Source organism: Epinephelus fuscoguttatus, linkage group LG21 (assembly GCF_011397635.1).
Source record: "Epinephelus fuscoguttatus linkage group LG21, E.fuscoguttatus.final_Chr_v1".
NCBI lineage: Eukaryota > Metazoa > Chordata > Actinopteri > Perciformes > Serranidae > Epinephelus > Epinephelus fuscoguttatus.
In genome coordinates this window covers 18202634-18230226 of record NC_064772.1, presented here as the reverse complement: position 1 = coordinate 18230226, position 27593 = coordinate 18202634, and the positions used below count along the sequence as shown (strand labels likewise).

Below are 27593 nucleotides of genomic sequence, written 5' to 3'. Positions count from 1 at the left end.
TAAAAACAGCAGACAGACTTTACCATACTTTTTGTGTTGTGGTACAGTTCCCCTGCTCTTACACAGTGCGTGTTTCCCACACTGACACGCACACAAAAAAACCCCTCTCACATCAACACACAAAACCCTTTCTTGTCTCTTAACATCTCACTTCGTCACACTCAACTCTCCACATGTCTTTTCTTTAGCTGGGAGGCCTTTTCTCTTCAACTCTGTCTCATGCATTTATTCCTTTTAATCTATTCAGCGTCACAAAGCAGAACCTGTTGATATTTTGTAAAGCTCCCAATGAGTCACTGTATGCTCGATCCGTCCCATTTTCCCACTCTGTTGGTCTCTCTCACACTCACACACACACACACACACACACACACACACAAGGAGTAGTGCTATTTGAACAGCTGTGCACTGCACTCTGCATGTTTATTAGTGCCATTGTGATGGTGCTACTCCTGTCATTTTTACCCCTTCACCCTGCACTGCTTTCTAATGTCACTATGGGAAACTATAGGAGAATTCAACTTGCTAACCTTAATGGATTGCTGGTGGTGGCAGCATCTAAAACTGTGATGGGGGAGGGGCATTTACTCTTTGGTTGTTTGTGGCGAGGTTGTTATAGCATCTCTGAAAATTCAGTTCAACCTACATTTTCCAGTGATTGAATATTAAACAGTTTGATATTTTGGGAATAAGTTGTATGCTTATTCTTTTTCTTGCCAAAGAATTAAATGATCAATGTCAATCTTGTGTCTACACTAAATATGAAAACCCTTTTTACAGAGAGATAGGGCAGTACTGCTGTGACAAAGACCCTTCAGTCTGCTGCCTTTTTTTTTTTTTTTTTTTTACAGAACTAAACAACGGTGACATAATGGCGCCCCAGTGTGTGATTTTAAATAGCATTCTGGTGTTCCAGAAGCAAAAGAGGCGTGACATGTAAAGGCCCAGACACAACAAACTGACTACAGAGAACGAGTGGCAACGAAGGCCCCTTGCTGAGTCGCCCGACGCCCCTGTGTCTTGGCTAAAAAGTTGCACATGAACACACTGCAAAGACTACAGCCAGTGATCAACCAGCACATGCTTTCGGCACAAACGTGAGAGGAAATAACTCTCCACACCAGCAGATGGCAGTAGTCTGTAATCCTCATTCAAAAGGGGAACTGGAAGACCGTCTTGACGCTAGTTAGCCAGTTAGCACATTAACAACAAAATCCATTGAAGAAAGAACTAAACTTATTTACTGTGTGCCACTAAACAATAACACAAACCATCATGAAACATTTCTTAAAGAGTTTGTGGCTAATAAAAAAAACTTACCTTATCTAACAAGTTTGTTAGGGTCTCACTCCCTCTTGACTTGAGCTCTTTGTTTACTTTCCTCATTTCTGTTTCTTTTCTTGCACTGAACTGAACTGCCAATCAGAGTGATTTCATTCACTGGCAGGCCCCATTATTGCTGACACGCATGCTGAATCAGCTTAAAAAAGGCCAACTAGCATCCATGAGGGCCAACCTGACGATGGTAGCAGCCGCTCACCAAGCAGCTTGGTGCATCAGGGCGTTAACACAACAGCATCAGCTTCTAGTGTGACATATAGATGTCAATTTCTTAACAGTATTAATGGCGTAACATGGCAACAACAGTCATACCGTTGCTTTGTTATGATGGTTAATCTTGTCCTCTGCTTGGAGGGAAAGGAGCTTCTGGACCTCAACTTCTCCCCAGCTTGCAGATATTTTCAGTTGCTCTTCTAGGAGTTAGCTGCTTACTGTTGCTAACTGCTTTTTAAATCTCTCAGTTGTGGGGCACACACAACACGCCGTCAGATGTTGATGTGGTGCTTTTACTACCTCCTCAGCCAGCTTAAAGGTGAGACAACTCTGTCCCCCAAAACAGAGGAAAACAGCTAGCCTAGATCTGAAGGTAGCAAAATGTTGCTTTAAACATTTAATCTGGACACACAAGCTATGTGTGAATTATGAAATTAGCATACCCACACACTCTAATACAAGCAGGCAAACACACACACACACACACACACACACACACACACCCCTGTACTCACCAAGAGTTCTGGACATCACTGGCAGTGCTGAACTGAGGACCAAGATGGACACACAGCAACCAATGATCTATAAATGCACAGAAAAGCAAAATTCAGATCTTTCAAGCACACAATGTATAGTTATGAGACCTGTGAGGAAAAAGTATCAACTGCACTGAGTTTTCAGCCATGACATGCCCACACATATGCACATGCCACTTGATGTTAAATTGGTTCCACATATTGTACAATTAGTACCTCTGAAGTTGCTCATTACCAGGTTCTCTCTGTTGTCCTTTCAAGCCCTTTCACTGGAGCGTCATGGCTAGTTAACAAGCCTCACCACTCCCAAACTCATTACCAAGTGAATAGGTGCCACTATGGGCCAAACAGAGCACACATCCTCTGCTAAACCCCCCCCCCCCAAAAAACCCCACTCTCCCTCTGATTTACAAGAAAGAGGGCTTGCACTTTGCCAGTGTTTGCGCAACCCACAAACAAATATTGGACAGATCAACTAAAGCCATTGAGGGGACCCGAGGAAAACATTAGTGAGCAGTAGGAGTTCAGAGAAAGAGGAAGATGGGAGAGAGAAGAGAAAAAAAAGAGGAAATAGATGAAACACAGGGGGTCCCAAACACATCAGCACCTTAGGAGCAATCTCAGCACCCTTGCCCCCACTTCACCCCACACCCCATCTTTACCGTTGTCATGGTTGTGTCATCGCTCTTGGGAGTGAGTCCCTCAAAGACTCGCAGGCTGTAGAAACCAACGACAGAGGACACCATCAAGTAGCTGATGAGCAAATCAATCAAGGGCCAAAAACTCTTCTTTGCTGGTAGCAAAGCAGCTTCATTGAGCTGTCTTTTTAAGTATCCCAAATCTTCACCTTTTCAGCTACCATAAAAGGTGACGAAACAGCACAACATGTCTTCCGGAAGATGTCCGGCTGAACTATGTCCTGGGTAAACAAAGCTGGTTTGACAGTGTTGCTCTTGGCCATGGAGCATGCTACTTTGGCCACAGACAATGGGGGGGGGGGGTCACTGAAAGGATACAACATGAGGATGATCTCCAGCACTGCCTGAGCCACACCAAATGTGGACAGAGAGGTGTTCCCAATGCCTCGGTCCTGGAAGATGAAGACACAGACAGAAAACTGGGTTATTCAATGCCCTCACACACCAATCTTATATAAACACATCTAAAAACAACTTTAAAAAAAGGAAACTGCAGGCAGTTGCACACACATGCAATTACAGAAATCCTGCAAAGTAAGTATGCGGTGCATGAAGAATTTCCCCACTTGAGAAAGACAGAATCAAATTGGCTAAGTAATGAATGGAACAAGATGAAAGAGGCTCTTTTCAAATCACTGTCGATCATACAATATGTGAACAGGTGTTCAAACAAAAACGGCACATTGCTTACGGTAAGAAGAGTGTACAGGCTGAAAGCACGCCAAAAACATAAAAACAACAAAACAAATACTTGAGCAAACACTAAGCGTACCCCCCACACACACCCCTCCAACCCCTAAAGCCCTAAGGCCCTTTGAAACTAGAGCAGGAAAAAGACATACATCTACATACGCTGCACATACCAAGCATCTGTGTTGTCAAATGATAAATATTTGCTTTTGTTGAACTTGGCACAGCAGTTGATCCACGAAAAGGATCAGTGTGTTGTATGGGGCGCCTACAGTACTATACATTATGTCCACATGTATGAAGTGACCACAGACTGATAACTTTGAACTTACACAAGTTATACCTGGAAAAAAAAAAAAAAAAATCATACTTATTTACAGATTTAAGTTGTTTAAAAATTGTGTGCTGCATTTTCACATCTTGTAAATAATCATGTAGCTATATGAAGTATATATGATTACTACTCAGTAAATTCCTAATCACTATATAGTCTACAATACACCTAACCTTTACACTGTCTCTGTGTCATGTATACACAGCTGTATTTCATTGTGCAGTTTATTTGTATAGCAATGCAATTCAAATACTGCACCTCGCCATACCAATGCATGACCTCAATGCAAAGTGCAGTATTTACTGTTTTTGCAATACCATTACATTATACAGTTGCAGAGTATATATTTACAGTATGAGTCCTACAGTTCTTTTTTTAGTATATTATTTACTTTTTTATTGTATTTCATTTATGTCTTAACCACCTTGAATGTCCTTATCCTGATTTGTTTCGTAAAAGAGCCCGAAGAAAAAAGGAAAGCCTGGCAGGTTGTTTCATGCCTTTTTATGCAACTGTCATCCCTGGGAGCTTACTGCAGAGCCATGGTGCAGTGCTCTTTCTCTCTTACACGGGGAATTAGCAGACAGCATCTGATGTAATTTATTAATGGAGGGAGGGTGGGCATGCATTAAGATTGTGTGTGTGTGCACTCGCAATATGCGCGCGCTAAGGACAGCTAGCTTTCACAGTACGCCTCCTTTCAACTCTTACTTCTTTTCATTCCAGTAGCAGGAAGGGTGATGGAGTGTGTGTTTGTGTGTGTCAAAGAGAGGGAGGGCTCAGCGAAGAGGGGTTGGGGGGGGCGACTGGTAGATTCGTCTGTGCTGCCTGCCACGGCTGCTTCAGCAGACACATTGCATTTGTTGCTTGTAAGATTAACACCTCGCAATACATGTGCACCTGAAAGGTCATCAGTGTCGTATTAACACACACAACTGTGCCCCATGTCCTGACCACCTGACCTCAAGTGGGTCCCAGAAGTAATTTTTTATTTTCAATTTAATTTATTGCCTCCCCCAAGGAGGTCATGTTTTTGGTGCAGCTTGTGTATTTGTTGGTTGGTGCCTTTGTAAACAGAATTATGGAATAACTTCTGACAATCATGGGGAATCGTTGGGTGCGCATAAAGTTTTCGCGATGAAACTATCCCACCACTGCGACTGTGTTATCAGCAGCAATTGTCGTAAGAGCGCTGCCGACATTTTGCTTTGGTGGAGGTCTGTGCTTTCTCAGTGCTCTTCTAGGAAAACGGAGCTAACCAAAAGACATCCTTATTCTTCTTCTCTACCTTTTACATAACTCTAACTCTTTCTAACTCCCTACCCCTCCTTACCCTTATCCACTTGCACACCAGATAATTCCCCCAGCTACCACACATGTAGTGAGTAGGAGAAAGACGCAGTCATAAAAACATAGTTACTATAATATATAAAGTTTAATATAAACAGTTGCCGTTGATTTCTTTTACAGAGTTCTGAAAGGGCTCAGATGTATGAGTGGTAGCCACCCTAAAGCAAAAGCATCTGTTCTAAAGTGACGTCTCCATATGATCAACACCTTTAATACTTACTTTCCATTGTTTTTAAATTTTGTTGGAGGCTAAGGCTTCAATCAAGAGACTGCCATTATTTGACACAGAATGTACTGCATGCACACAAACATAATGCAAACACCTCACCAGCACTCACTCAGTGGTGAACATTTGCACCTCTAGTAAATTGAAAGCTTTGTCTAAAAAAGAATAATCTGCTATTCTGACTCCATGGATGTATTAAACACGCATTCATAGGATAAAATAATTTACTAATATGGCTTCCAAATGCTATTGGACAAAATGGATCTGATTCTAATTATACAGAACAGTCATTTTGGGAAGCTCTGAAAATCTTCAGTTTTATAGACAACCTTTGGTAATAATTGTGCATTGGAAAAAGTCTTTTTGGGCAAATGTGCGTCCACTGCGCCATACCTTGCTTGTAGCACAAGGGTTTATTTATAAAACAGTGCAAAGGATCCATACTAAAAGTGTAAGTGTGCACAAATGCTGAAAACAGCATGCGCCAAGCAATAAACTAGTTTAGAAAACTGCGTACGCCTGCCAGTGCAATTTCCTTTTATAAATCCCAAATCAACTTGGACTTGTCCGCACATGGATCGGCCTCATATCCCGCCCTCTACACGCCCACATTCAACTATAAATGATCAGTGTCTGCACATTTGATTTCTACAATCTGGCTTCACCACCTCACCATCTGCGTTGCCAGTTTGGCCTCTATCCCCAAAATGTTCATATGCATGTGTCAGAGTTTCTATACACATAGCACTACGTACACATTCTAACGTCACGTTTGCTTTCATAGATCACAACTTTTGCTTTCAAAGTAGGGTCACTTCTTTCAGGTCTGTACACTGCAGTTATGCATGAGACCACAGCCTTGTTCCTGGGAAGCTGACACACAGTTTTCATAAGGCAACTAACACCAAGAACATCCTACAGACTGTTACATGTAAAACTTAAATTGGTGCACGTCAATCAAGAACAATGGTACAATATGTTTCTGTCTTCTATCAAATACATGCCCCAACACTTTCCTGAATCTTTGATCCAAAATAATAAAATCAAAATTCATGTTGTACGTTCTTGCTCTAAATGTAGACCTTGGTAGTTTTAATATAGACAGCTATTCATTTGTACATTTCCTTCTTAGTGTCTCAGTCAGAAATAGGAGAAATTCTAAAGGCAAACTTGGACATAGTTTTTGCTCAGATACCACTCATATTGTGGCTGCTACTTTATCTATTCTTTTGGCCATAGCAGTTTCACATATTAATTCCACTTCAACTTGCCATAAAAATGTCAACATAATTTATCCAATTTTTTAGTAACAGTAGAGCTCCAGACATTTATTGTCGATGAGTGGTACAATAGTAGTCCCAGAGGTACATTCACTCTCACTGTAAGACCATCCTGTCAAATTGTTCCTTATTTCAGAATCAGTTTCCTATAATTAGTTTTAAATAATAAGTAAGAGGTGTGATGACAATGTCAAGATATATGAATCAAAATGGATTCTAACATTTCCTTCTAGTTCTACTTTGTGCGAACCTGAAAGCATCATGTCTATAGCTTACAAGTTACATTTACATCGTTCATCATGGCCAGAACAGATAACATTGGATATATATTTAAATCTCAGAAGGTCATAGCTAAGGCAAGCTTATTAGGGGAATTGTGTGTGTGTGTGTGTGTGTGTGTGTGTGTGTGTGTGTATTCAGAAAAGGGCAACTTTAGTGAGGTGAAAATTGCAGTCCAGTTGCAGCTAATTGTCCATTTTACAAAATACAGTGTCAAGTGTTGTGGCTACCAAAGAGGAGGGCCTGCAGTAACAATTTTATTGGTCCCTCTTAGTGCTTGTTCATCAAGCTGTAAAACACAGTGTCCTTTGACAGAGGCAGCTCCAGTTCCCCTCCTCCTTCCCATTGTTGCTTCTACAGCATCTCTGCACCTCATCTCCATCCACCTGCTTCTCCTCCCTGCTCTTTTTCCTTCCTCTCTCCCAGCTCCTCATCATCCTTCTCCCTCTTCATGCTCTGCTCTGTAAAGGCAGTCCAGGCTCTGCTCAGTATGCTAAGGACCGTGGCGGGATGCTTAGTAGGAAGAGAAGACAAACATTGACAGGGCACTTCCATTGTGCTCTTCCCCCATAACAATCAGCGCATCGGGGCCTCATTTGACTTTCCCACAGTCTCTTTACCTCCTCCAGACCTCACACCAGCCACTCTCTACTTCTTTATATCACTTTCTCCCTTCTGTTCTTATCTTCTTCCTGACATAGTGTGGGTAACTGCGAGGGAATTTCTGCACTAGAAGGGCAGAGAGTTCGAGAGCTGGAGGGTTAACGGGGTGGATAGATGGATATCATATCAGTATCGATTGTTTTGGAGGACGAGACATCCCCCCACCCCTCGTAGTGCTGTGAGATCAGAGGTGTGGCATCCATCCAGCTCAACAAACGCGTAAACCATTTAGTGGGGCTACACTGTCAGGGAGGACAGCTTCAAGCTGCATGACAAGTGTAATTTGGGGGATTTTCTACGCTGCGTCATGCCAAAGAAAACATCTCTGCTCAATAAAATAATTGGAATGTCGAGGGCAGCTCTGTCAGTTGCCCGCGAGACGCGAAATGAAATGAGGGAGAAATAGGATACATTATGTTGCCCCCTCTCAGACAAGAATGCAACCACAAACGCATACACATACAAGCACACGCACGCACGCAGCTCTGTCACTGCAGATGAGATGAGATAAGGAGAGCTTAAAACACATTGCATGTTAGGCGGAGATGAGAATCTCTAAGAGCCATTCCACACTCAGTTAGTCTGCCTCACAGTAAGAGCCCTTCACCTGGCCCTGTCTGGCTTTGCAGGAGGGAGGAAAAGCAGCTTATTCACCCACTGTGGACTTGAGACAGGTAGCAAGCTCACTGAATCTGCACACTGCTGTGAAATGACTTTCAATGAGCTTCCAAAACAAAACCAGAGGCACAAGGTTCAAGCCTGATTAACATCTGTTTGAGCCTTTTCTTCCAACACGCATCTGAGCATATCCGGAATTTGATTTATGTCCCCGCCAGGAACATGGCAGGTCTGATAGGCAAGCTCTTCTGCAGTTTACATTCTGGGCGTGTGTTGGTTTGTGTGTGTGTGGGGGGGTGAAAATGTACTGAGGTTTAGTGATGCACCGATTGGGAAATTCTGGGCCAATACCACTGATTAAAATAACAATTGGCCGAAAGCCGATACCATTGTTTTTTTGGTGTTGTTTATTTTATTTTTGGTGTTATTTGTTCCCCCTTTTGTGCAGGGAAACACACAAACAAACAAAAAAAACTCAACTGTTTTTAAGTCATTCAGTCCTTCATTACACTACCTTTGAATGAGCACAAATCTATCATACAAATGTATGAAACAAACTTTAACATAACCTTTCACATGAAAAACATCTGCTTCGAAGCCTTTTCATTACATCATAATTCTCTCTGTAGTATGTCTTTTATATTGCTGTGAAAGCAACAACAAAATTCTCCTTCAAACTATATTCAAATTTCTCGCCAAAAACCCTTTACAAGATTACATTTGAATATGTCATGATAATGTTAAAATTTACCTTCACCCAATAGTAATTTTTACTGGATAGACCTTGAACGTATCATAATGTAACTCAACGCAACCTCCATAAAGTGTTAGTCAGGAATACTTTAGTTAGGAATACTTTAGTCAAAGAAACCTTTATTTCCATTTGCAGTATTATATTTGGTAGTATGGTTCTGTTCTGGGGCCTCTCTGCCCTTCCATGCGCTTGCGTGGAAAGCCTGAGGCAGAGAGTGCAAACCTCCCTGCCCTTCCATGCGCCTACATGGAAAGCCAAAGGGAGGGAGAGCAGCAGCAAAGACCCCACAGAAGAAAACAGAGCAGCATCAATGACAAACAGAAATGACATTGATAAGTCAGAGACAACATGAAAAGGAGGAGCTGGGGTGGAGGCGGGTTGCAAAGTAGCTTGCAGAGGAATTAGCAACAGTAGGCAGGCCAGAGCAGTTTAAATAGGGCGCCCTGAATGAGATTTGCCAATTGGTTGCATAGAAACGAATCATGTGTTCTATCAGCTGACTCCCTTCCATCAGTCAGCTGCTCCATCAGTTGATTGGCTGTTTGAGATCAGCTGATGTAGTTGGGATGTGAGCTGAGCTTGACATTGTGTCCTGCCTGAACTAACACTATGCTATTACTAGCTACTAATGCTAGTAATTTCTGGCCAGCAGCTGCTAACAACTACATTAATTGGCTTTCTTTCAGCCAACTTAAACACGGATTTGTCGTTCACAGTGTGGCATTATCAGAGGATAAAATAGGGTGTGTCCCCTGATGTGTCAATATCAAGTTTACTAGGTCCTTTGGTCCCAAGAGCATTCTGAGAAAGATCTCTGTTTATCCCAAATACATTTCCCCCAGGACAACTGAGCAATAGTAGTCTCTAGCCTGCTTTGTAGCCGGCGCAAAATTGATGTCATTCAACAGAAAAACATCTGCCAGTACAATCAGGGAATGTCATCTTATTTGCAGACAGGCCAATGGCAGTCAACAAGGAGAATATCAGCCAATACCTATGTTTGGCTGACGAATCGATGTATCCCTACTTAGGTTAGACAGTAAGCTTACCGTGGATCCCTTGGGCATGGCAGTTTCATCCACTAAAAGGTAGAGGATATTCAATGCCACCATGAGAACTGAGATTGTCTGCAGACAAAGAGGAAGAAAGAGATTTGTTTACACATGGTATAATTATAAAAACATTGATCAAATCCCCCAAAGTATCTGGCATTATGATATAATTGAATTGTGGGGGCCCTGCTGATCCGTAATGCATAATAACGATATTGTGATTGTAAAGTGCTCCAGCGTTAAGCTTCTCAAAACCTGAACAATGTGGGGTTGTTTGATGCACGTGCCAGGCCTCTCACATGGTCTTTCTGTCTCACCTTACAACATCAGGCAGCATAAATAGTATTCCCACACTATAATCTATTGAAAATCACAGTTGTTGCAGGTGGCTATTCAGCATTGTCTTAAACAGCTATTAAACAAAGGTAGTTTCCACACCCAGACTCAGAGCTGTTACGAGGATGGGGTTTGAGATACAGGGTGTTAGTTCCAGTGGCCACCAGCCAGGCTGTATACGCCATGAGCAAACAGTTTGGGCTTAATGATAGGTCAGTCCCAGCACTCACCGTTCCTGCGAGCAGGATCAGCATCACTATGGGATACAACAAGTTCTTCTCCCAACCTGATGCTTTCTTTCTTCTCTCTGAGGGTAAATGAGAGTGAGCCAAACTGTGAGGTAATTAGTCTTAAGATATATATATGTATAACCAAGTCTTTAATTACAAGATTCAGAGATACAAACCACTTTCCACCACTGGTTAATTAATACGTTCATCAAAGATAAATACAGAAACCTCAAGCCCTCTGGCTTTATTTACAGAGTTTGTACAGCTTGGTTTGGTAAAACATATCGTGAGTGTGTGCAGCAAACACAATCTCACCTCTCATCACAACCACCCCCCCTCTAGGTAATATACATTTCACAACCATCAAAACTGATGCTCTTCCTTCCTTTAATTAGTCACACTCATCATTGCCTTAATTAGTGGAAACAATAATAAATCCTGGATAAAAAGAAAATGCAACAAAATTAATTCAGTGATTTATATTTTGGTCAGAATGTGTGTGTGCGGTAGGCAACTACTGTGCCTCATTTTTTCCAAGCCAGATGAAACATTTCACATTTATTTCTTCTATTTCTTCCATCTTCCTCTTATTTCAACAGCTCATCAGTCATGTTTGTAGACACTGCTGACAGCCTGCAGACCACATGCACTATATCTTCTATTATGGACATCCACAGTACCCTACAATGTGTATCTGACTGCCCTCGAGTCCTTGCCATATTGACTTTCTTTCTCTATTTCCAACCTTGTTAGTCCTCCTTATTCTCAAAGTGCACCCACCCTGCCTGCCCGAGAAGTTTGCCAAGTGCACTTTATATGCACCATCCTTCTAAATTAATGACATCACTAAAAGGCTTGCTACAATATAAAGTTTGCATCTTGTCCAATATCCTAAGTGCCTTTGTGCTCTCCTCCCCCCACCCTGCTCCCCAAAAGGCTCAGGCCTCATTTATAATATCCTAAAATGGATGGAAAATTATCAGGCAGTTCTGGTCCAAGTCCAAATTAAGAAATTAAGGCAGACGGGGAGAAAGCGGCTGCCTGTCAGCAATATGTAAAAAGCTAACTTCTTGGCATATATTTCCATGGCAATTCAAGGTCTTAAGACAAAATATATCAGTCCTGTCACATAATACAAATACTTACCCAATTTATTCCTCTGATTTCGAATGTTGTCCAGTTCTTTGTTGAGCTGGTGAGTAAAGCTTCCTCGGGGATAAGTGTGTGAGGACAATCCTGCCGAAACAGAGACCATTGAAATTAATTGTAATTTATTGTATGATCAGATTTTTTCTGGGGTTACAGCTAACGATCGGTCATAAATCTGCAGATAATTTTTCAAGTAATGGACAAATCATTAGAGTTGTAGTTGGCAACTTTTATGAAAATAACTGTCATATTTGCTGAACATTAGACAGATAAACTGTGCACAACATATTTCTTTCCATTTACTAGAATCTAACACATATGAACAAAAACAACCAATCAGAGTCTCTAACGCAGCTGTCAATCATGTCAATCACTGCTCATCAAACTAGGCAGCTCTGATCAAATTTAAGTCTAGATACTGTTACTGCACTGCCTATTTCTCAACCCAAATGTTTTCAGAACCATAAGTATACTGTTTTGCTGTAAAACAGTCAAGCCGAAATGAAGCACCACCCACTGGCTGGAACAAACTCTCATTTTACAGCTAAACAGTACACTAAAATATGTTCCTGAAAGCATTTGAGGTGAGAAGCAGACAACACAATAACAGAATCTTGACTCATATTTAATCAGTGCTGCCTAGTTTGAGTTTGACCACAGTTCCACAGTTCGGTGAAAGCTGTATTAGAGATTGCTCATCTCTGATTGGTTGATTTACAAAAAGCTGTGGTAGATTTTGGCAAATGCCATTAGAGACGCTATGAGGAGAAAGGGAAACATGACTATTTCAGACATATCTGTTTTATGTACGTCTGTGTGGATGTAGTGACAATTTTAGCTAATATGACAAAATGTGCTTTTATAAAAGTTAAGGCCTCAAAGTCTATGAAATGTCAGAAAAGGGTGAAAATACCCTTTTTTTTTCTTTTTTTTTTTTTTTTTTACAATTTTATTGCAGCAAAATGTATCTAGTGGACTGAAAAAGTAATTATAGTATATATGATTCTAGTAGGCGGCACGGTGGTGTGGTGGTTAGCACTCTCGCCTCACAGCAAGAGGGTTGCCGGTTCGATCCCGGGCGTGGGAGCCCTTCTGTGTGGAGTTTGCATGTTCTCCCCGTGTCAGCGTGGGTTCTCTCCGGGCACTCCGGCTTCCTCCCACAGTCCAAAGACATGCAGATTGGGGACTAGGTTAATTGGTGACTCTAAATTGTCCGTAGGTGTGAATGTGAGTGTGAATGGTTGTTTGTCTCTATGTGTCAGCCCTGCGATAGTCTGGCGACCTGTCCAGGGTGTACCCTGCCTCTCGCCCGATGTAGCTGGGATAGGCTCCAGCCCCCCCGCGACCCTCAAGAGGATGAAGCGGTTAGAAGATGAATGAATGAATGAATGATTCTAGTAGGCTGCCAATAATTTAATTTGTATTTGCAGTATTAATAATTTATAGAATTTAAAAAGTCAATACTTGGCATTCACGTATCAATAAATATTGCCACACAAAATATCGCAATACAATGTTATATTAATGTTTTCCCCCACCTCTACAAAACAGCAGATAGATTTTTGGTCAGTTGGCTAATTATTTTAGCACTAATGTTGTTTTAACATATAACAAACTAAAGCACCACTTTTTTTGCTCGTCTCAGTTGGAAATCAGTATTTTCATGCATTTCTCCTACACCATACACAACAAATCTGAAAGAAAAAAAAAAATAGAAGACAGCCTCCTAATTAAGAGGATGTTGTCTTGTCACTGTGTTTGTCTTACCTCAGCAGCATATAGCATTTGACTTATCTTTATTAAGAATTCCCATCAAAACAAGTAATCCTGCTCGGAACATAACAATGTGATCTCAAACAAGTAAAAATAATCTCTTGTGTCAGGAGCTGTCTAGCACATGCCACAACTGGTTGAGTGGGTTGGAGAAGACAGCAAGGGATTCTCCAGGAAAACCACAAGGCCGGCTCATTTAAGGCTAATTTATCTATTTTACTCTGTTTTCCTTCCAGCTTGACGCTCTAGCGTAGAGGCCCCTAGGAGCTAAAGTGGAAGAGTATCCATTTGCATCCCCTGGGGTGATTGGCAGATCAAGACCAATTAGTTCAGTGTTACACCGTTACTAGCGTGCAATAAAAATACCATCTTTCATCTTTGTTACAGGAGTGAAGGACCAATCACTTTGATCAAACCCTTTTCTTCCCTCTGTTATTATGACACGCCCTGTCTGGATGGGTTTAAGTAGGCAAAAGAGGCGAGATAGACAGGGAGAGAGAGAGTTAACAGTCTTGTCTGTGCCCTCGCAGATACCTGTCCCAGGATCTAAGCAGGGGAAAGTTTGAACCCTCCAAGCAAATGCAGTCGCAACACAACAGGAAATGTCACGGACAGTTCAACAGCTCTTTTTCTCCAGAGATGAACTGAGCACTGCCTCAGGGTAGCCAAATCTGCTCAGCCGCAAGTGAACTAATCTATCACCTTTGTGCATAACATATCCAAACATGGCCATACCCGTCAGCCAGCACAGATAAATCATTGATCAAATAAACAGTAGTTCTTAATAGCCACGAAAAACAGCAGATCTAACTAAAGACAAAGAACAATATCATCAGTTGTTCAGAGCTGTAGAGGAAAATGGTGAGAATTTCAGCTGCAGTATCTTCAATGACATCACTCTATACTGGAGTTAAATATATCCTTCTTCTCCTTCTGCTGGCAGCATCAAGTAAAAGACTGAGTTACAGCGAGGCAGAGATGCTGAGTGAGGCTTCTGGCAGCCAGGAAGGCCCAGAGTAATTCAACGTATCCTCTCCAACCTTCACCACAGTTGAAAAATTACGTCATCCACACATATGCTAAACACCATGCTGAGACAACAGAGGCACGGGCAAGGTCATTGTGCCGCATAGCATCTGGACAGGCACTCTGTTGCTCTGCTATCAGCAGATCAGGGTCTTAAGAGGGCAGCATGGACAAGTGTGTCTGCCACATTGCCTTTGCTGCAGTGTATTTGTGTGCTCTGATTACTAGATTGCGCTTTTACAATATTTTCTCAGCTAGTAAGTTGTTGAACTTATTATTTCACTGGGTACAATGTGCAGGTATTTGATGGTGGTGGGAGCTCCCTTTGCACCTACAACCCGAATTCTTTGAGTTCTTCTGGCATGGAAGATTCATCTCAAAGATGCTTTACTAGGCAGGGCACTAAAGTAATGGTTGCCAGGTTGCCGTGGGCAACCATTTTGAGAAATCAGCAACTAATTCTTGACCTCTGTATGCCACTGTATGGCATCTTTGCTTGAATCATAACTTGAATCATAAATCACTTATTTTGTCTGAGATATTTGGAACTTTAAAGGATCAGTGTGTAGGATACAGTGACATCTAGTGGTGAGGCTCTGCATTACAACCAACTGAATGCCCCTCCCCTCACTCGTCCCTTTCCCAGCGCATTGGAGAACCTAAGGTGGCCTTTAGGTAACAAAAAATGTGAAAGGCCCTCTCCAGAGCCAGTGTTTACTTTGTCCGTTCTGGGCTTCTGTAGGAACATAGCTGTGCAGCAGGCGTGAAAGAGGACGCACTCCCTATATAGATATGAAGGGCTCATTTTAAACCAAAGAAAACAAAACAATTCTTAGTTTTAGGTGATGATACACAAATGAAAACATAATTATGACCAACCTAAATACCTTTAAGTCCCAATACATTTAAAAAGCAGTAAAGAACATATGTAAAATGTAAAAATATTTTCTCTTGACTTAAGTGTTAGCAGCTAGTCTGATTTTTGTTTGCCAGTCTGAGTTCCTCAGGGTATGCCTCATAACATTTCACACATTAGGTTCATCACACCCTTGACAAGAAAACAATGCACCAATTTACGGCTTCACTTTCTGATGCACAAGATTTAACAATCAGCAGTGCCATTACAAATGGGTAACTACATGTAGAGAAGACAAGAAAGGGCCAGATGTGTAAATAAACACTGATGCATCAACTGATGTGGCTTAACAGTCTACACGCACAAACTGGGCCAGAGGGTAATCTGTTAGAGGAGCTGGATGCGGAGCGGACACAGGTGAAGCAAGAAGACAACATTGCTCGCCTCTGGAGTGTGTCCTGTGAACTGTTCCTGAACTGCCATCTCCACTGCGCTCTCAGCAGATCAAAGGGACACCACTCTAGCCTTTAGTTTCATTTATGTGTGAGCGTGAACATCGAGCATGTGCATGTAAAGACAGTAGGTGCATGAATACATTCACGTCAACATCTTCCTTCACCTTCTATTCCCACTCTTTTAAACGGGCAAAAGTGAACTGTAGCTTGATCTCAGAGCGCACATTGAGATGTTGGCCACAGTTATTTTCTGCCTCACAGAGACTTGTAAAGATCAAACAGTGTTGGAGGTGATAAGGAACAGATTACAATTATTCTATCAGCTAGTTCAAAGCAGGGCAGCGTGGAATGAGCCCTAAGGAACCATACGCATTGGTGGCAGTCTATGGAGCTGGCCGGTGTGGCATTCGAAAACATGCGTTATCAGGGAGCGATCTCCCTTACCTCCCTGGTTTGAAAGGACGCTCATCCTCTTCATTTACTCGCATCTGTACACTTGGTTGCACGCTTGAGTTAATATTAAAGTAGGTTTTGGAACTTGGCCCAAATACTTCCTGCTTTGTGAGATGATTCCACGTCAAACAAGGAATTTGGGAACACAGAGGTCTGGACGTGAAAAGGAAATGCAGGCTAAAAAAATAATCATCACCATCCTTAAACTCTTTAAACTTTCCATTTGAGCCAAGTCCAGAGACCAGCACAAGGCTCCTGGTCTCCTTTCAGTCACTGAAAAAGTCACTTTAATGTCCACAGGACCGAGCCAAAAGTTCTTGTAAAAGATTTCATTTCCATCTTATTACCCAGGTTACCATTCTAGGCCTGATATTAAATGAGGCAATCATTTCACCAGCAGTGACAGTGACACTGGAGTGTCTTAAATGGATCCTTAAAAACTTCCTAAACATAAAATATGGTCCTTGCCATGTGGCTGCTTTGCCCTTTAGCAGAAAGTTATGAGAGTAAGACAGCGGAGGAGAAAGGCCGCTGTCGAGTGTGTGTGGATTTTCTTGCCAGTGTCTGTGGATGTCTGTCCATGTGTGTGTGGCTGAATTTTCAATGCTAATTGATTCCAGTGTGGTGCGCTCCATCACACCCAATAGGGCAGTCAACCCCTCCCCTCCCCTATAATGTGCCAACACGTCTCCCACAGACATACCGTTTAATCTCCTCTGAAGGGCTTCCTCCTGCAAATGGATGCAGTAAATCTGCTCATCCAGGTCCTCCAGGATCTGAAGGGAGGGAGCAGAGGAGGAAGAGATGAAATGGGTTATAATTAGGCCCAAAGTGGGACTGGAGAGATGGCAGATGGGAGGATGAGTTGGTGATGTATTTGTAGTCCTCTGTCGCACATGTAAATGGCCGACTGAGACAGACATCTTTCAGAACAGAGGAGCGAAGTGGTTTCGAGTCTGAGCATTCAAGTTCAACTCTGTAGTCTTTCAGAGAAAACTTCTAGTTTTACATTTAACCACAAATGTTGATTACTTACTGTTGGCTTCACCAGTAACTGGCCCATGATGGTGAACATCCTGGACAGTCCCACAGGAGTACACACTACACATGAGACAGAAAACAGAGCGACTGTTTAACAACAATAACATGAAATCATTCTGTAATAATAAATTGATGGTAGATCAAATTAATAATTATACTTTGTTTTTTTTCCAGTGTGTCTAGGAAGAAATTAAATGGCTTACTGAGTAAAAGCAGTCCTCCCATCAGAGATATGCAGGAGTAGAGGTATGGTAAGTAAAATTCCCAAAGATCTACAGAAAATAAATCAATTTAGTTACAACACACAACTCCAACATTTTGATTTGTGATATAATTTTAATTTTATGGGCGATTCAGAAGGTTACAATGCAAATACAAAACTATTACCAATGTATCTTGATGCATAAACATTTTTAATTTTTGTACATGATTTATTCATCCCCACTGTGTGACTACTTGGAACTTTCAAAACACAATGAATTTGTATTCTGTTGAGATTGCATCCATCCGTGGTTGCTTATGCTCAGCTATCATCACCAAAACTCAAAAATAGCCTAGAGGAGGACATAAAGACATGTTTATATCCGTTACGTTTCACCATCCCATTGCTTCTGCCCTAAAAAATGTATACACGACTCGGTGACACGATTTACATCTGTTATGTGTCACCATCCAATTGGTTTAGCAGGAATGTACAGCCTGGTTTTATAAGATTGTTACAGGTGATCATAATGATGGTTAGAATTGGGAATTTTAAATGCCTTGAGACATTATCTTTCAAAAGGGAATTTTAAGTTAGCCAAGCTAGATTTAGTGGCATCTAGTGGTGAGATTGGAGATTGCAACCAACTGAAACTTCTGTGTGCCAAGCATGTAGGAAACTAACATTGGTCAATGCGCAAAAGTGATAACGTAAATGGCCCCATCAACAACCAGTGTTTAATTTCTCTAATCTGGTCTACTGGAGAAACATGGTGGACTCCGTGGACAAGGACCCACTCCATATGTAGGTATAAACGGCTCATTCTAAGGTCACAAAAAATGCAACAGTTGTTATTTTCACTTAAGAAAACCTACTTATTATATTCTTTTTTTGATGATTAAATTCTACACACTGGACCTTAAAAGGAGATGTGTGAGAGTGGTTTCAGTCTTTACATCTTCTGCGCTGCCAGAGGCAAAAAAAAGCCTTTTTGTATTGCCAAATGGTGGAACAATTCCTTAGAAAACCAACAACAGATTTACAAGAACAAATGACAGAATTAAGGAAAAAAAAAAACCTACCGTAGAGTGACTCCATACTGGCTGCATCATTGTCAATTAGCGCTGATGCCACCCACACGATACCCAGGATGAGCAAAGCCAGCAGGAAGAGCATCACAAAGGTCTCGAGAATACGCGCCCTAATGCCCTGACAGAGGAAGTGCACAGGAACATAAAGTAAATCTAATTAGATATGGCTAGTTCAGTTGGAATCAGTATATTAATAAGCACAATAATTTGATATCAACATAAAAACACATTTATCAAATTGATGTACATTGCATTGAGCTGGGAGGTGGTGTTACCTACATTTTATATCATTTTTTTAAAAACACAAAACAATATTCATTTTACAAGACATCTCCATCCTGCCTCGCTCATATTAAACACCATCGTTTCCACTCACAGCACACAAACATGACATAAACGCTCCCACAGATTCCTGTGTAAAACAGCTCTTTTATACACACATATTGTGGTCTATAAAGTGGCTCAAACAGGGGCTGGTGGTGGCGGAGGTGAAATTAAAAAGGGTAAGGGGGCGGGGGGTGCTGTAAGGAGCATAAAGCCTGGCTGGGTCAGCTACTGTCTGCGATCAAGAGCAGGCCTCCCATCTGGGGCCGATTAGGAGCTCCCTTAGCACCACGGTCGTGTCCCGGGCCGCGTAGACGAGAGGGTTTTGGGGTAATTTGGGTTTTCCGGGTCACAAACTGCTGAGTGGTTAATAAAGTTCTCCTCTACCTGTTCACACAGTTTCCATTTCCCCCCCTGCTGGAGAGCCGAGCTGTCTAGCACTGTAAGATAGATAGGCGTTCTCATACACATGTCAGGTAGGCTACCAGGCACGGGATAACAAGGGCTCTCTGCCTTTGGAGCGCTGCTTAAATTGGGGACATATGAGCAATTTGTTACCAGCTAACATAATGGCTGTGTGGTTGCTGTTCAGTATTTGCCAACAGGTACATGAAGGGGGTCTCTCTTTGAAAGTTCCCCCTGTTGATCAAGTGGCTTTATAGAATGGAAATGGTTTCAATTCTACAGATTAAATCAGACAAGGCATAGTTGTTGTTATTTAGTTTCCCAACAAAGTTCATGATTGTCATCCAAACCACCTGTCCTTAAACAGCCGGCTTCTCTACTAAGCAACCTAAAATATAGTCACTTCTAACTCACTCTTAAAGGGACAGTCCACCCCAAAATCAAAAATACATATTTTTCCTCTTACCTGTAGTGCTTTTTGTCAATATAGATAATTTTGGTGTGGGTTGCAGAGTGTTGGAGATATCAACTGTAGAGGTGTTTGCTGTTTCTTGAATATAATGGAACTAGATGGCACTCGGCTTGTGGAGATCAAAGCGCCACAAAAATGCATTTGAAAAACTCAACAGCAATGTCTCTTTCCAGAAATCATGACCTGGTTACTCAAGATAACCCACAGACCTTGTTGTGAGTAGTTTCATTTAGGAACTATTTTCTTTCTACTAAACACCGTCCATATCACCACAGAGAAGGAAGCGTGCATCTACTCATGGACTAGACACTCGTGCTTGTGACAGCGTGAGACACAAACATAAATGGCGTCCTCCTTGGCTGAGCTGTAATGTCAGCTCACTAAATGAAAATCCTCTTTCCTTCAGTGGGGTGGACTGTGGAAAACCAGCCTGTTGATACGGTTGGCTGGTGTAGTCTAGAAGAAGAAAATAGTTCCTACATGAAACTGCTTACAATTGAGTCTTTGGATTATCTTGAGTAACTGTGTCATGATTTCTAGAAAGCGACATTGCTGATGAGTTTTTCATAAGTATTTTTTGGTGCTTTTGCCATCTAGTTCCATTATATTCAAGAGAAGACAGACAGCTCTCACACCAAAACTCACACCAACTCACACCAAAACAATAAAGAACACGCCAGGAAAAAAAGGAAAAATATGTATTTCTAATTTTGGAGTGGAGCATCCTTTAAAATGCTTACCCTTTCTCACAAACAGCATATGAGCATTCACGGGTCACAGCCATATTTGCTAAAAATAATGTCCACATATTATCACTGAACTACTCAATCCATACTTTGGATAGTGATATGGGGATTTAAGCTTCTTCTCAGATTCCATTCATTGTCAGTGGTGAAAATCCCCTGTAGCATCCGTTAGCTATCACTGAGCAATCTCTCGCCTCCTCTTACGTGAGATTCAGGAAAAGCCTGTGTGAGTGAGTGCAGAATTTTCTAGCACAACAGGGAGGAAAGTGGGCAGGGTCTGGAGTGCCCCAGTGTGGCCAAGGTGGACACTGCAGCCACTCGACAGGTAATGTTAGAGTGGGTAAGTGGGCCTTATAGTCTTTAGTCAGCACAAAACAAACCTTAAAAAATTGTAGCGATATTTAAGGAACAATATTTAACATGAGAAGATGCATCCCTGTGATAACATATTTTAAGGGAACTATATAGGCATATTTTCTGTTATGCCATACACCAATAAATTCACCACTCAATGCAGATCAATATATTAAAAACCCAGCCACAGATCTGACATGGACATTAAATCCTGCTGACTGCCTCATGGTCCTTTGCACACATTCACACACTCACTAGTTCACTAGATGGATGCTGCAATCAAGCAACTGGGCAGTGAGGAAAACACTCACCACCAACGAATTTTTGAAAAAAAGGAGGGAGAAAGGAAGAGATGGAGAGCGATAGAGGGAAATAAAGAGAGAGAGAACAACAGAGGGAGACTGGTGGAGAGGAGTCAACGTCTGAGCGCATCTCATTCCCCGGAGGTAGGAGAGGTGAGAGAGGAATGCTTTCAGGGACTTCAGCCACGTCCCACACGCGCTCTCTTAAGGATGCATCAGGACAGGCAGAAGCCGTAGGCAGGACGTGCGTCTGCTCAAGCGCACCAGTCCACCTTAACAAGCTGCCCATGCCATGCTGAAGGTGTATTCCCTTTAGATAGGTCTCTCAATCATTTATAAGACTCAAATCATTACCCATTCAGATCATTTAGGGCAAAGGCAATGCTCGTCACCTCCCTTACTATCATCCCCGGTAGCTGCCTCGCTGGAGGAACAATCCACTGTGTCAGATGTGATTTGACTGTGCAGGAGGAAGAGGATGCTGAACTGTGAGCCCAGATTGGTTTCACTGATTTGTCCACATGCATGGCATTGAAAGTTGTGTCTATCCTTACCTATTCTTGCAAGGGGAAAATTAAGATGTTCCCCATCACATAGATAAGGAAGGGCAAACGTGTGCTTTGAAAAACTACAGTATAAAAATAGGAAAGTGCAACTAAGCTATCATCGCTGATCAAAGATAAAACTGTCAACTGGTGAGGGAAGAGAGGGGGAAAAAAAGAAAAAGACCTGTGCCTTGGCATCCAGAGCGCCTGCTGAAAGTTTCTATTCTTGCCATTCTAAATGTGTAACTACCTCTAAATATAGCAGCTCTGAAATATTCAGCATCCCCTGATCCTCACACCGACATCGAGTGAGGGGCTGGTTAACTGCAGCTATACTCGAACAAGACTAGAGAGACTTCCAAGAAATGCGTGTAGTGGCCAGAGAGAAAAGTAACCGCTTCATATGCAGCACCACACAAACATGCATGGATTCACATACACACACAGACGCACACACACACACGACCAGCCAAGTAAATCAACCTCCAAATCCACCCAATTACACAAAGCCGCAGAGGGCCTGGAAACAGTTCACAAGCTTTTTGCGCCTAGCTTGTGCTGCAGGAAAAACTAAAGCCCAATCTGCCACTGTCTTTGATGTAGTGCTTCGACCGACGAATCCAGCAGAGAGTTCACCTCTGGAAGTTGAACGCCACTGTGCAATGGTAGACAAGTGTGAGAGAGAGTGAGAGATGATTTGCTTTGGAAGATGCAGGGCTGTGTTGGATATTATGAGGGGGGTTAGAGAAAGAAAGAAATCAGACAAAGGGAGAGAGTTAGGTGGTGTAGGGGCTTCCTAGTTGCCACCATCAATCCTTCGCAGGTCAGCAGGCAGTGGCAGAGATCATCCCGCAGACCATCCTTCTGCTCACTGTCAGGGGCGTGTGGAACAAGGGCCAAGAGTGTAATAAGTGAAAGAGGGGGCAGGGTCCCTTTTTTTTTTTTTTTTGCTCCCCAGCAAAAGTACTGCCCTCTTTGCTAAAGACATGCCAGATGCCCAGGGACCTTATTAGTGTATCCTTCAACCAGTCGGCCACAGCGCAGTGACCGTGTCAGAGACAGAAAGCAGAGGAGAGGGACACTCCCCTGTAAAGCTGCACAATGAACTTCTAAAGACTCTTAATAAGACTTCTTAATAAAGCACCAATGACACGAGAGCATGGAAAATGATCGGCATCACATCGTATCGTTCAAACTCAGGACAGGGAGGGGGATTTTTGGGGAAAAAAAAAAAAAAAAGTTGTGAAAGTTCAGTAACGTGGTTTTTGAGATGTGAGTTAAAACTCCGGTTTTCCTGCTGGTTTCATGGCTGATGAGTCAGAAAACAGAAGAATTTAAATGAAGGAAGCAGCCTCAGTCCTGTCTGGTGTTTGCCCAGTTTTATTTGACATCCTACAGTGACGACAGCTTGTTCTGATTACAGAAAGGTGTCGGACTGATAAGTCTTCAAAGAATAAATGACTGTATCCTGGCTTTTTCGTCAAGCCTAAGTATCAACAAAATACTCTGCCCTACTTAAACTTATGTAAACGAGTTGTAGTAATCCAGTCTACATGTATGACGGACGCTATGTTGTTTCATAATCAAGAAAAACAGCTAAATATCCGAAACACAATCATTTAAGCCACAGAATTTATGACTTAGGTTAGAAAAACTGAGTCACGAGAGGAAGGGGGGAAAGAGATCCTGAGCAACTCGCTTGTTCTTTTTTAAATTCCCAGCTCGAACTAATATGTTGCCATGGTAACGAACATTGTAACAGGCAGCTTTAGGGAGACATTGTGACCTTAAAGGAAGGTATGTAAACACCACTTTATATTCTCCGGCTGGCCCTGCCCGAAAGAAGGCCTGGGAAAAATGTCTGCATGTGCAGGAGATTTGAAATAAATATCCAGGCCCCCATTGTGGAGATCCAACAAAGAGGAGTATCTTAGTAACACCACGCGGGTTTGCTCGGCGAGACGTTTTCTCTCCCCCCCCCCCCTCCTTTCCCTCCACAATAAACACACTTCTCATCATTGGCGGGTTAGGGCTTAGGATGAGATTGATGAGGAGTTTCTTTTACTACCAGATGAAACCTGTTGGCCCTTTGCTGGGTCAGTCGGGGGGTCAGACTCGTTCCAACTCGTTTCAGGATCAAACACATTTCAATACTGTGGGTAAGACCAAAAGACTATTCAGGGCAAAGCCACGATTTATACGTTTCTTGATGCTATAAAGAACCTTAAATATTAAAACCTCCTGGAAATTTTGCACACTTTTCATCACACTAAAGTTACAATAACTTAGTAGCTCAGGCTGTGGCTTTGAATACATATTTTTTTAGCAGGGGATTGTAAACATCTGAGCATTAGTGCAAAGAAAATAAGATCAGACCACACTAAAAATAGACCAGGAAGTTGTCATGTAACTTTTTTTTTTTTACCTTGATCTAGATGTTTTTTGAGTAAATATAGCTTCCAGATATCACACTCGTCATGTGTAATTATTAAGCCAACTTAAGTCCCTTGATATAAATAGAAGTCTAAACAAAGGCTGGTACTGATGTCTTCACAGTCTGTCAGAACACGCTGATCATCTTAATAAGGATGACAGGGACGGCTCTCATCATTACAATGCCATCTACTGGTGGTGTGCAGACAACTATAAGTGACAGAAATGCTTTGTAAAGCCTCAAAATAGGATGTTTTTATCTTTCCCAGTGCACTCAAAGCAGCCAAACAATACATAGTGCTTCATTTAAAATACTACTTTACACACAACAAATACACCATGCTGTGGAGGTTTCTAAAACATCATCAGAACCCAAAAAACATGAGCTACACAACGACCTTCCGTGGCCTCAGTGATGCAGCTTTTCTGCAAAGATTTGAGAGCAGAGCAGTAAAGTGGGAGACATTTTACAGCGGCAAATAAAGCCAGATCATAACATCTGACATCAAGACCCTAAGTCGCTCCGATACATCCACAATTTGGACAATTTGTTAAACTATTAATCACTCAGGCGACAGAGCCTCTGACGAGCTGAACAGTTAAAATAAGAAAAAAACATCCACATTTCCATCTTTATTCTGGTGGCGTCTTTTAGTACATCGTCAAAAGTAAACACAGCCACATGAAAAGGCTGCCTTACAACGTTAGCCGTGAAATTCATCATGCACTTCATTTCCGCAGTCAAAAGGACCTCGCAGTGCCATAACATTAGCCTAGGAGGTTAAAATGCCACATAAAACCTTATGACAATGTGGTCTAATGCTGTTATTGGGGAAAGGGATAATATCACATTATAAAAACTCGGATCTGTGTTTTACATTCCCCTTGCTGTCGGCCACATGATTGACTCTGCAGGCAGCTCAGTTTTTTTTTTTTAAGGTGAAACAGGAGCGTCACCTCCACCCCTTCCATAGCACACACACAATATATACCTGGAAGTGCAGCTCAACACTGAACAGTGCTTCCTCTACACAAATTTATGGAAGATCAGTAGCGAGAAACAGTCTTGCTGAAATGAAAAAGAACAAAAAGGAGAAAGAGGCCCTCATCCTGCTTCCTACACATCAGGGCCTGCCCTCTGCTCAAGAAATCCAACCGAAACAAATTAGTGGGCCGGGGAAGAAAAGAACGGGCTATACACTACAGTACAGACTAATTTTTATGTGCTTTTGCCAGGAGGGACATAAACCAGAGAGGTTTCAAACTGTGACACAGGATAGAGGTGTATTAAAAGTAAATCTTTCCCCCTCCATTTTGCGAGGCTCTATTGTGCTGTCATGTCGCTGCGACTTTATGGACGTTTGGAACACGAGCCCCCAGCCTCTTTTTTTGGGGGGGTAATCAATTAAACGAGGAAGTTCGCTGAGCCTTACAACTCGATTATTAGCCTGTCCTTTTGAAGTTTTATTTTAGGGGGCTGGGGAGGGGGTGACAAGGAATCAGGCTTTAAATCAGTGGGGCCGATGCAGCAGTGTTGAAGCGTTTGCAGCCTATGGCCTTATTGGAAGGGTTTGTCAGGATGTGGCGCTGGGCGAAGTCCAGATTCAGACTTTCATGGTTAATGAACTTTCTGCAGTGGCAGTTACAGTCAGTGGCATGAGTCAGGGAGAGGGCAAGGACAAGACACCTGCTGCTGCTGCTTTGGCTGTTAAAAGAGAGCCCTTTGCGTGGATAGCAAAGCAAATATATCTACACAAAAGACAGAAAATAAACAAGGTTCCACTTTTTCTATTTCAGAGCTTCAGATGTTTTCCAGCCATACATTTAAAACATTAGATCGTCTTGTTTCACCTTTGATTCTCGGTTAATAAATCACTTCAGCATCACAATAATTTTAATAATTATTCTCAGGATTTTCAAAGTGTGTTTCAGACTTTAAAACTCTGACAAAATATAATTCTCCATTTCTAATTCTTTTTATTGATACTTGGTTATCTTGTGTAACACACAGAAAAGAAAAGAAACAAAAATGAAAGTAATGCAACAAACATTCAAGACAATGTACCTTTTTGGATCCCGCAAAACCCTCAGACTCCAGGAAGAAATACGCAAAGGGCATCAGGACGAAGAGGCAAAGGTTGGAGAACAGTGACACCAGGTTCCACAGACCTGCACAAACCGTCAAATTTTTAATATTCATATATTAATATACAGGTTTCCTCAAAAATTTGAGAGCTTTCCTTTAAATATTATCATGTAGTTGTGAGTCAAAGTGCCAGCACAGGTTTTATCTGCCAAGTGTCTTTGTGTCATGTCTAAGTCGTGGACTCTAATGCCCCCTGGTGGCTGTTGCAGCAACCATCAGCCTTATCGACAAAGCTGGTGGTTGCACACTCTGATGAGCATCTGCATGACTGACTGGTGGCATGAAAACGGAAATTGATCTGCAATGTGGTGGCAAGGCAGATGAAACAGATAAGAAATCTTAACCACATAGAAATACAACATCTCTGTGGGTGCTACTCCAATGCAACTTGTACAGCATGTTAATCAACACGTATTGATTCTGACATTAATGTAAAGAGTACATTATGATTCTAATCACTGGTATTCCAAATATGTTAGAGAGATATTAGCTTTCTTTGGAGAGCAGAAATATTTTTAAATAAACAGACAAAGGGGGGGAAGACAAGACACATGAACTGTGAGATGTACTGACCGTGGATGAGGGAGCCATTGAGCCACTGAATGTAATAGTTTTTGGGGAAGGAGAGGAGGATCTCGTTACTGATGATTGAGAAAGGCAGTAGGAAGACGGCACCACCCGACACTGCCAGGGTGAAGGTGCACAAGTATAATCTGCAAACGGAATCAGACACACACCAAACAGACACAAGTGTTAGTCAGGTAAAGTCAGGTAAACACTAACACATGCAGATTTTTTTCTTTTTCAAATCAGATGTCTGTTAATTGGTTACTGGGGGATTCATTTTGGATTGCTTGTTATAAAAGAGTCACAGTTTGACAAGACTAAATAAGTAAAAGCAAGTGACGATTTAACTTATTCAGTGAGACTGACCTCTCTAACAGTCCTGGATATACCTGCCAGTGGGCTCATTGTCAGTCTACACTTTCAATCATCTTTCTACTCAGTTTAATCCGCCCCTGCCGCAGTCCTGGGATAAAAGACTCCGACTGGCTGTGTTTCTGCACCCTGCAATTTGTAGAGATGCAGAGGCTCCAAATTGGGCCCAGGGGAGTGACCATCTGCTCAGTGGTCTTCAGTGGGACGGCACAAAGTCCCCACTTTGCCATATCAATTAAGGTTCTCATTTACTGAAATGCTTTCCTTTTATTTCGCCGGAC

General features: G+C 42.0%; 2 protein-coding genes across 3 annotated transcripts in view; one reads left to right on the top strand and one right to left on the bottom strand.

The window, feature by feature from the left end:
* rnf32 (ring finger protein 32) overlaps nucleotides 1-17634 on the top strand; it is a 38461-nt gene extending 20827 nt beyond the window's left edge. The window contains exon 8 of one of the 2 annotated variants that reach the window (XM_049564575.1): nucleotides 17528-17634. The gene's annotated coding sequence lies outside the window, so the exon portion shown is untranslated. Of the gene's footprint in view, nucleotides 1-851; nucleotides 2052-17527 lie in introns of those variants that run through there. The other variant, XM_049564576.1, reaches the window with a different exon arrangement.
* lmbr1 (limb development membrane protein 1) overlaps nucleotides 1-27593 on the bottom strand; it is a 43881-nt gene that overhangs the window by 7482 nt on the left and 8806 nt on the right. The window contains exons 4-15 of the mRNA XM_049564573.1: nucleotides 26947-27086; nucleotides 26293-26396; nucleotides 18638-18764; nucleotides 17557-17625; nucleotides 17349-17413; nucleotides 17016-17088; nucleotides 11747-11836; nucleotides 10601-10677; nucleotides 10032-10109; nucleotides 3107-3180; nucleotides 2753-2843; nucleotides 2070-2136 (exon numbers count right to left, since the gene is read on the bottom strand). Coding sequence (XP_049420530.1) covers nucleotides 2070-2136; nucleotides 2753-2843; nucleotides 3107-3180; nucleotides 10032-10109; nucleotides 10601-10677; nucleotides 11747-11836; nucleotides 17016-17088; nucleotides 17349-17413; nucleotides 17557-17625; nucleotides 18638-18764; nucleotides 26293-26396; nucleotides 26947-27086 — 1055 coding nt within the window. The remainder of the gene's footprint in view (nucleotides 1-2069; nucleotides 2137-2752; nucleotides 2844-3106; nucleotides 3181-10031; nucleotides 10110-10600; nucleotides 10678-11746; nucleotides 11837-17015; nucleotides 17089-17348; nucleotides 17414-17556; nucleotides 17626-18637; nucleotides 18765-26292; nucleotides 26397-26946; nucleotides 27087-27593) is intronic.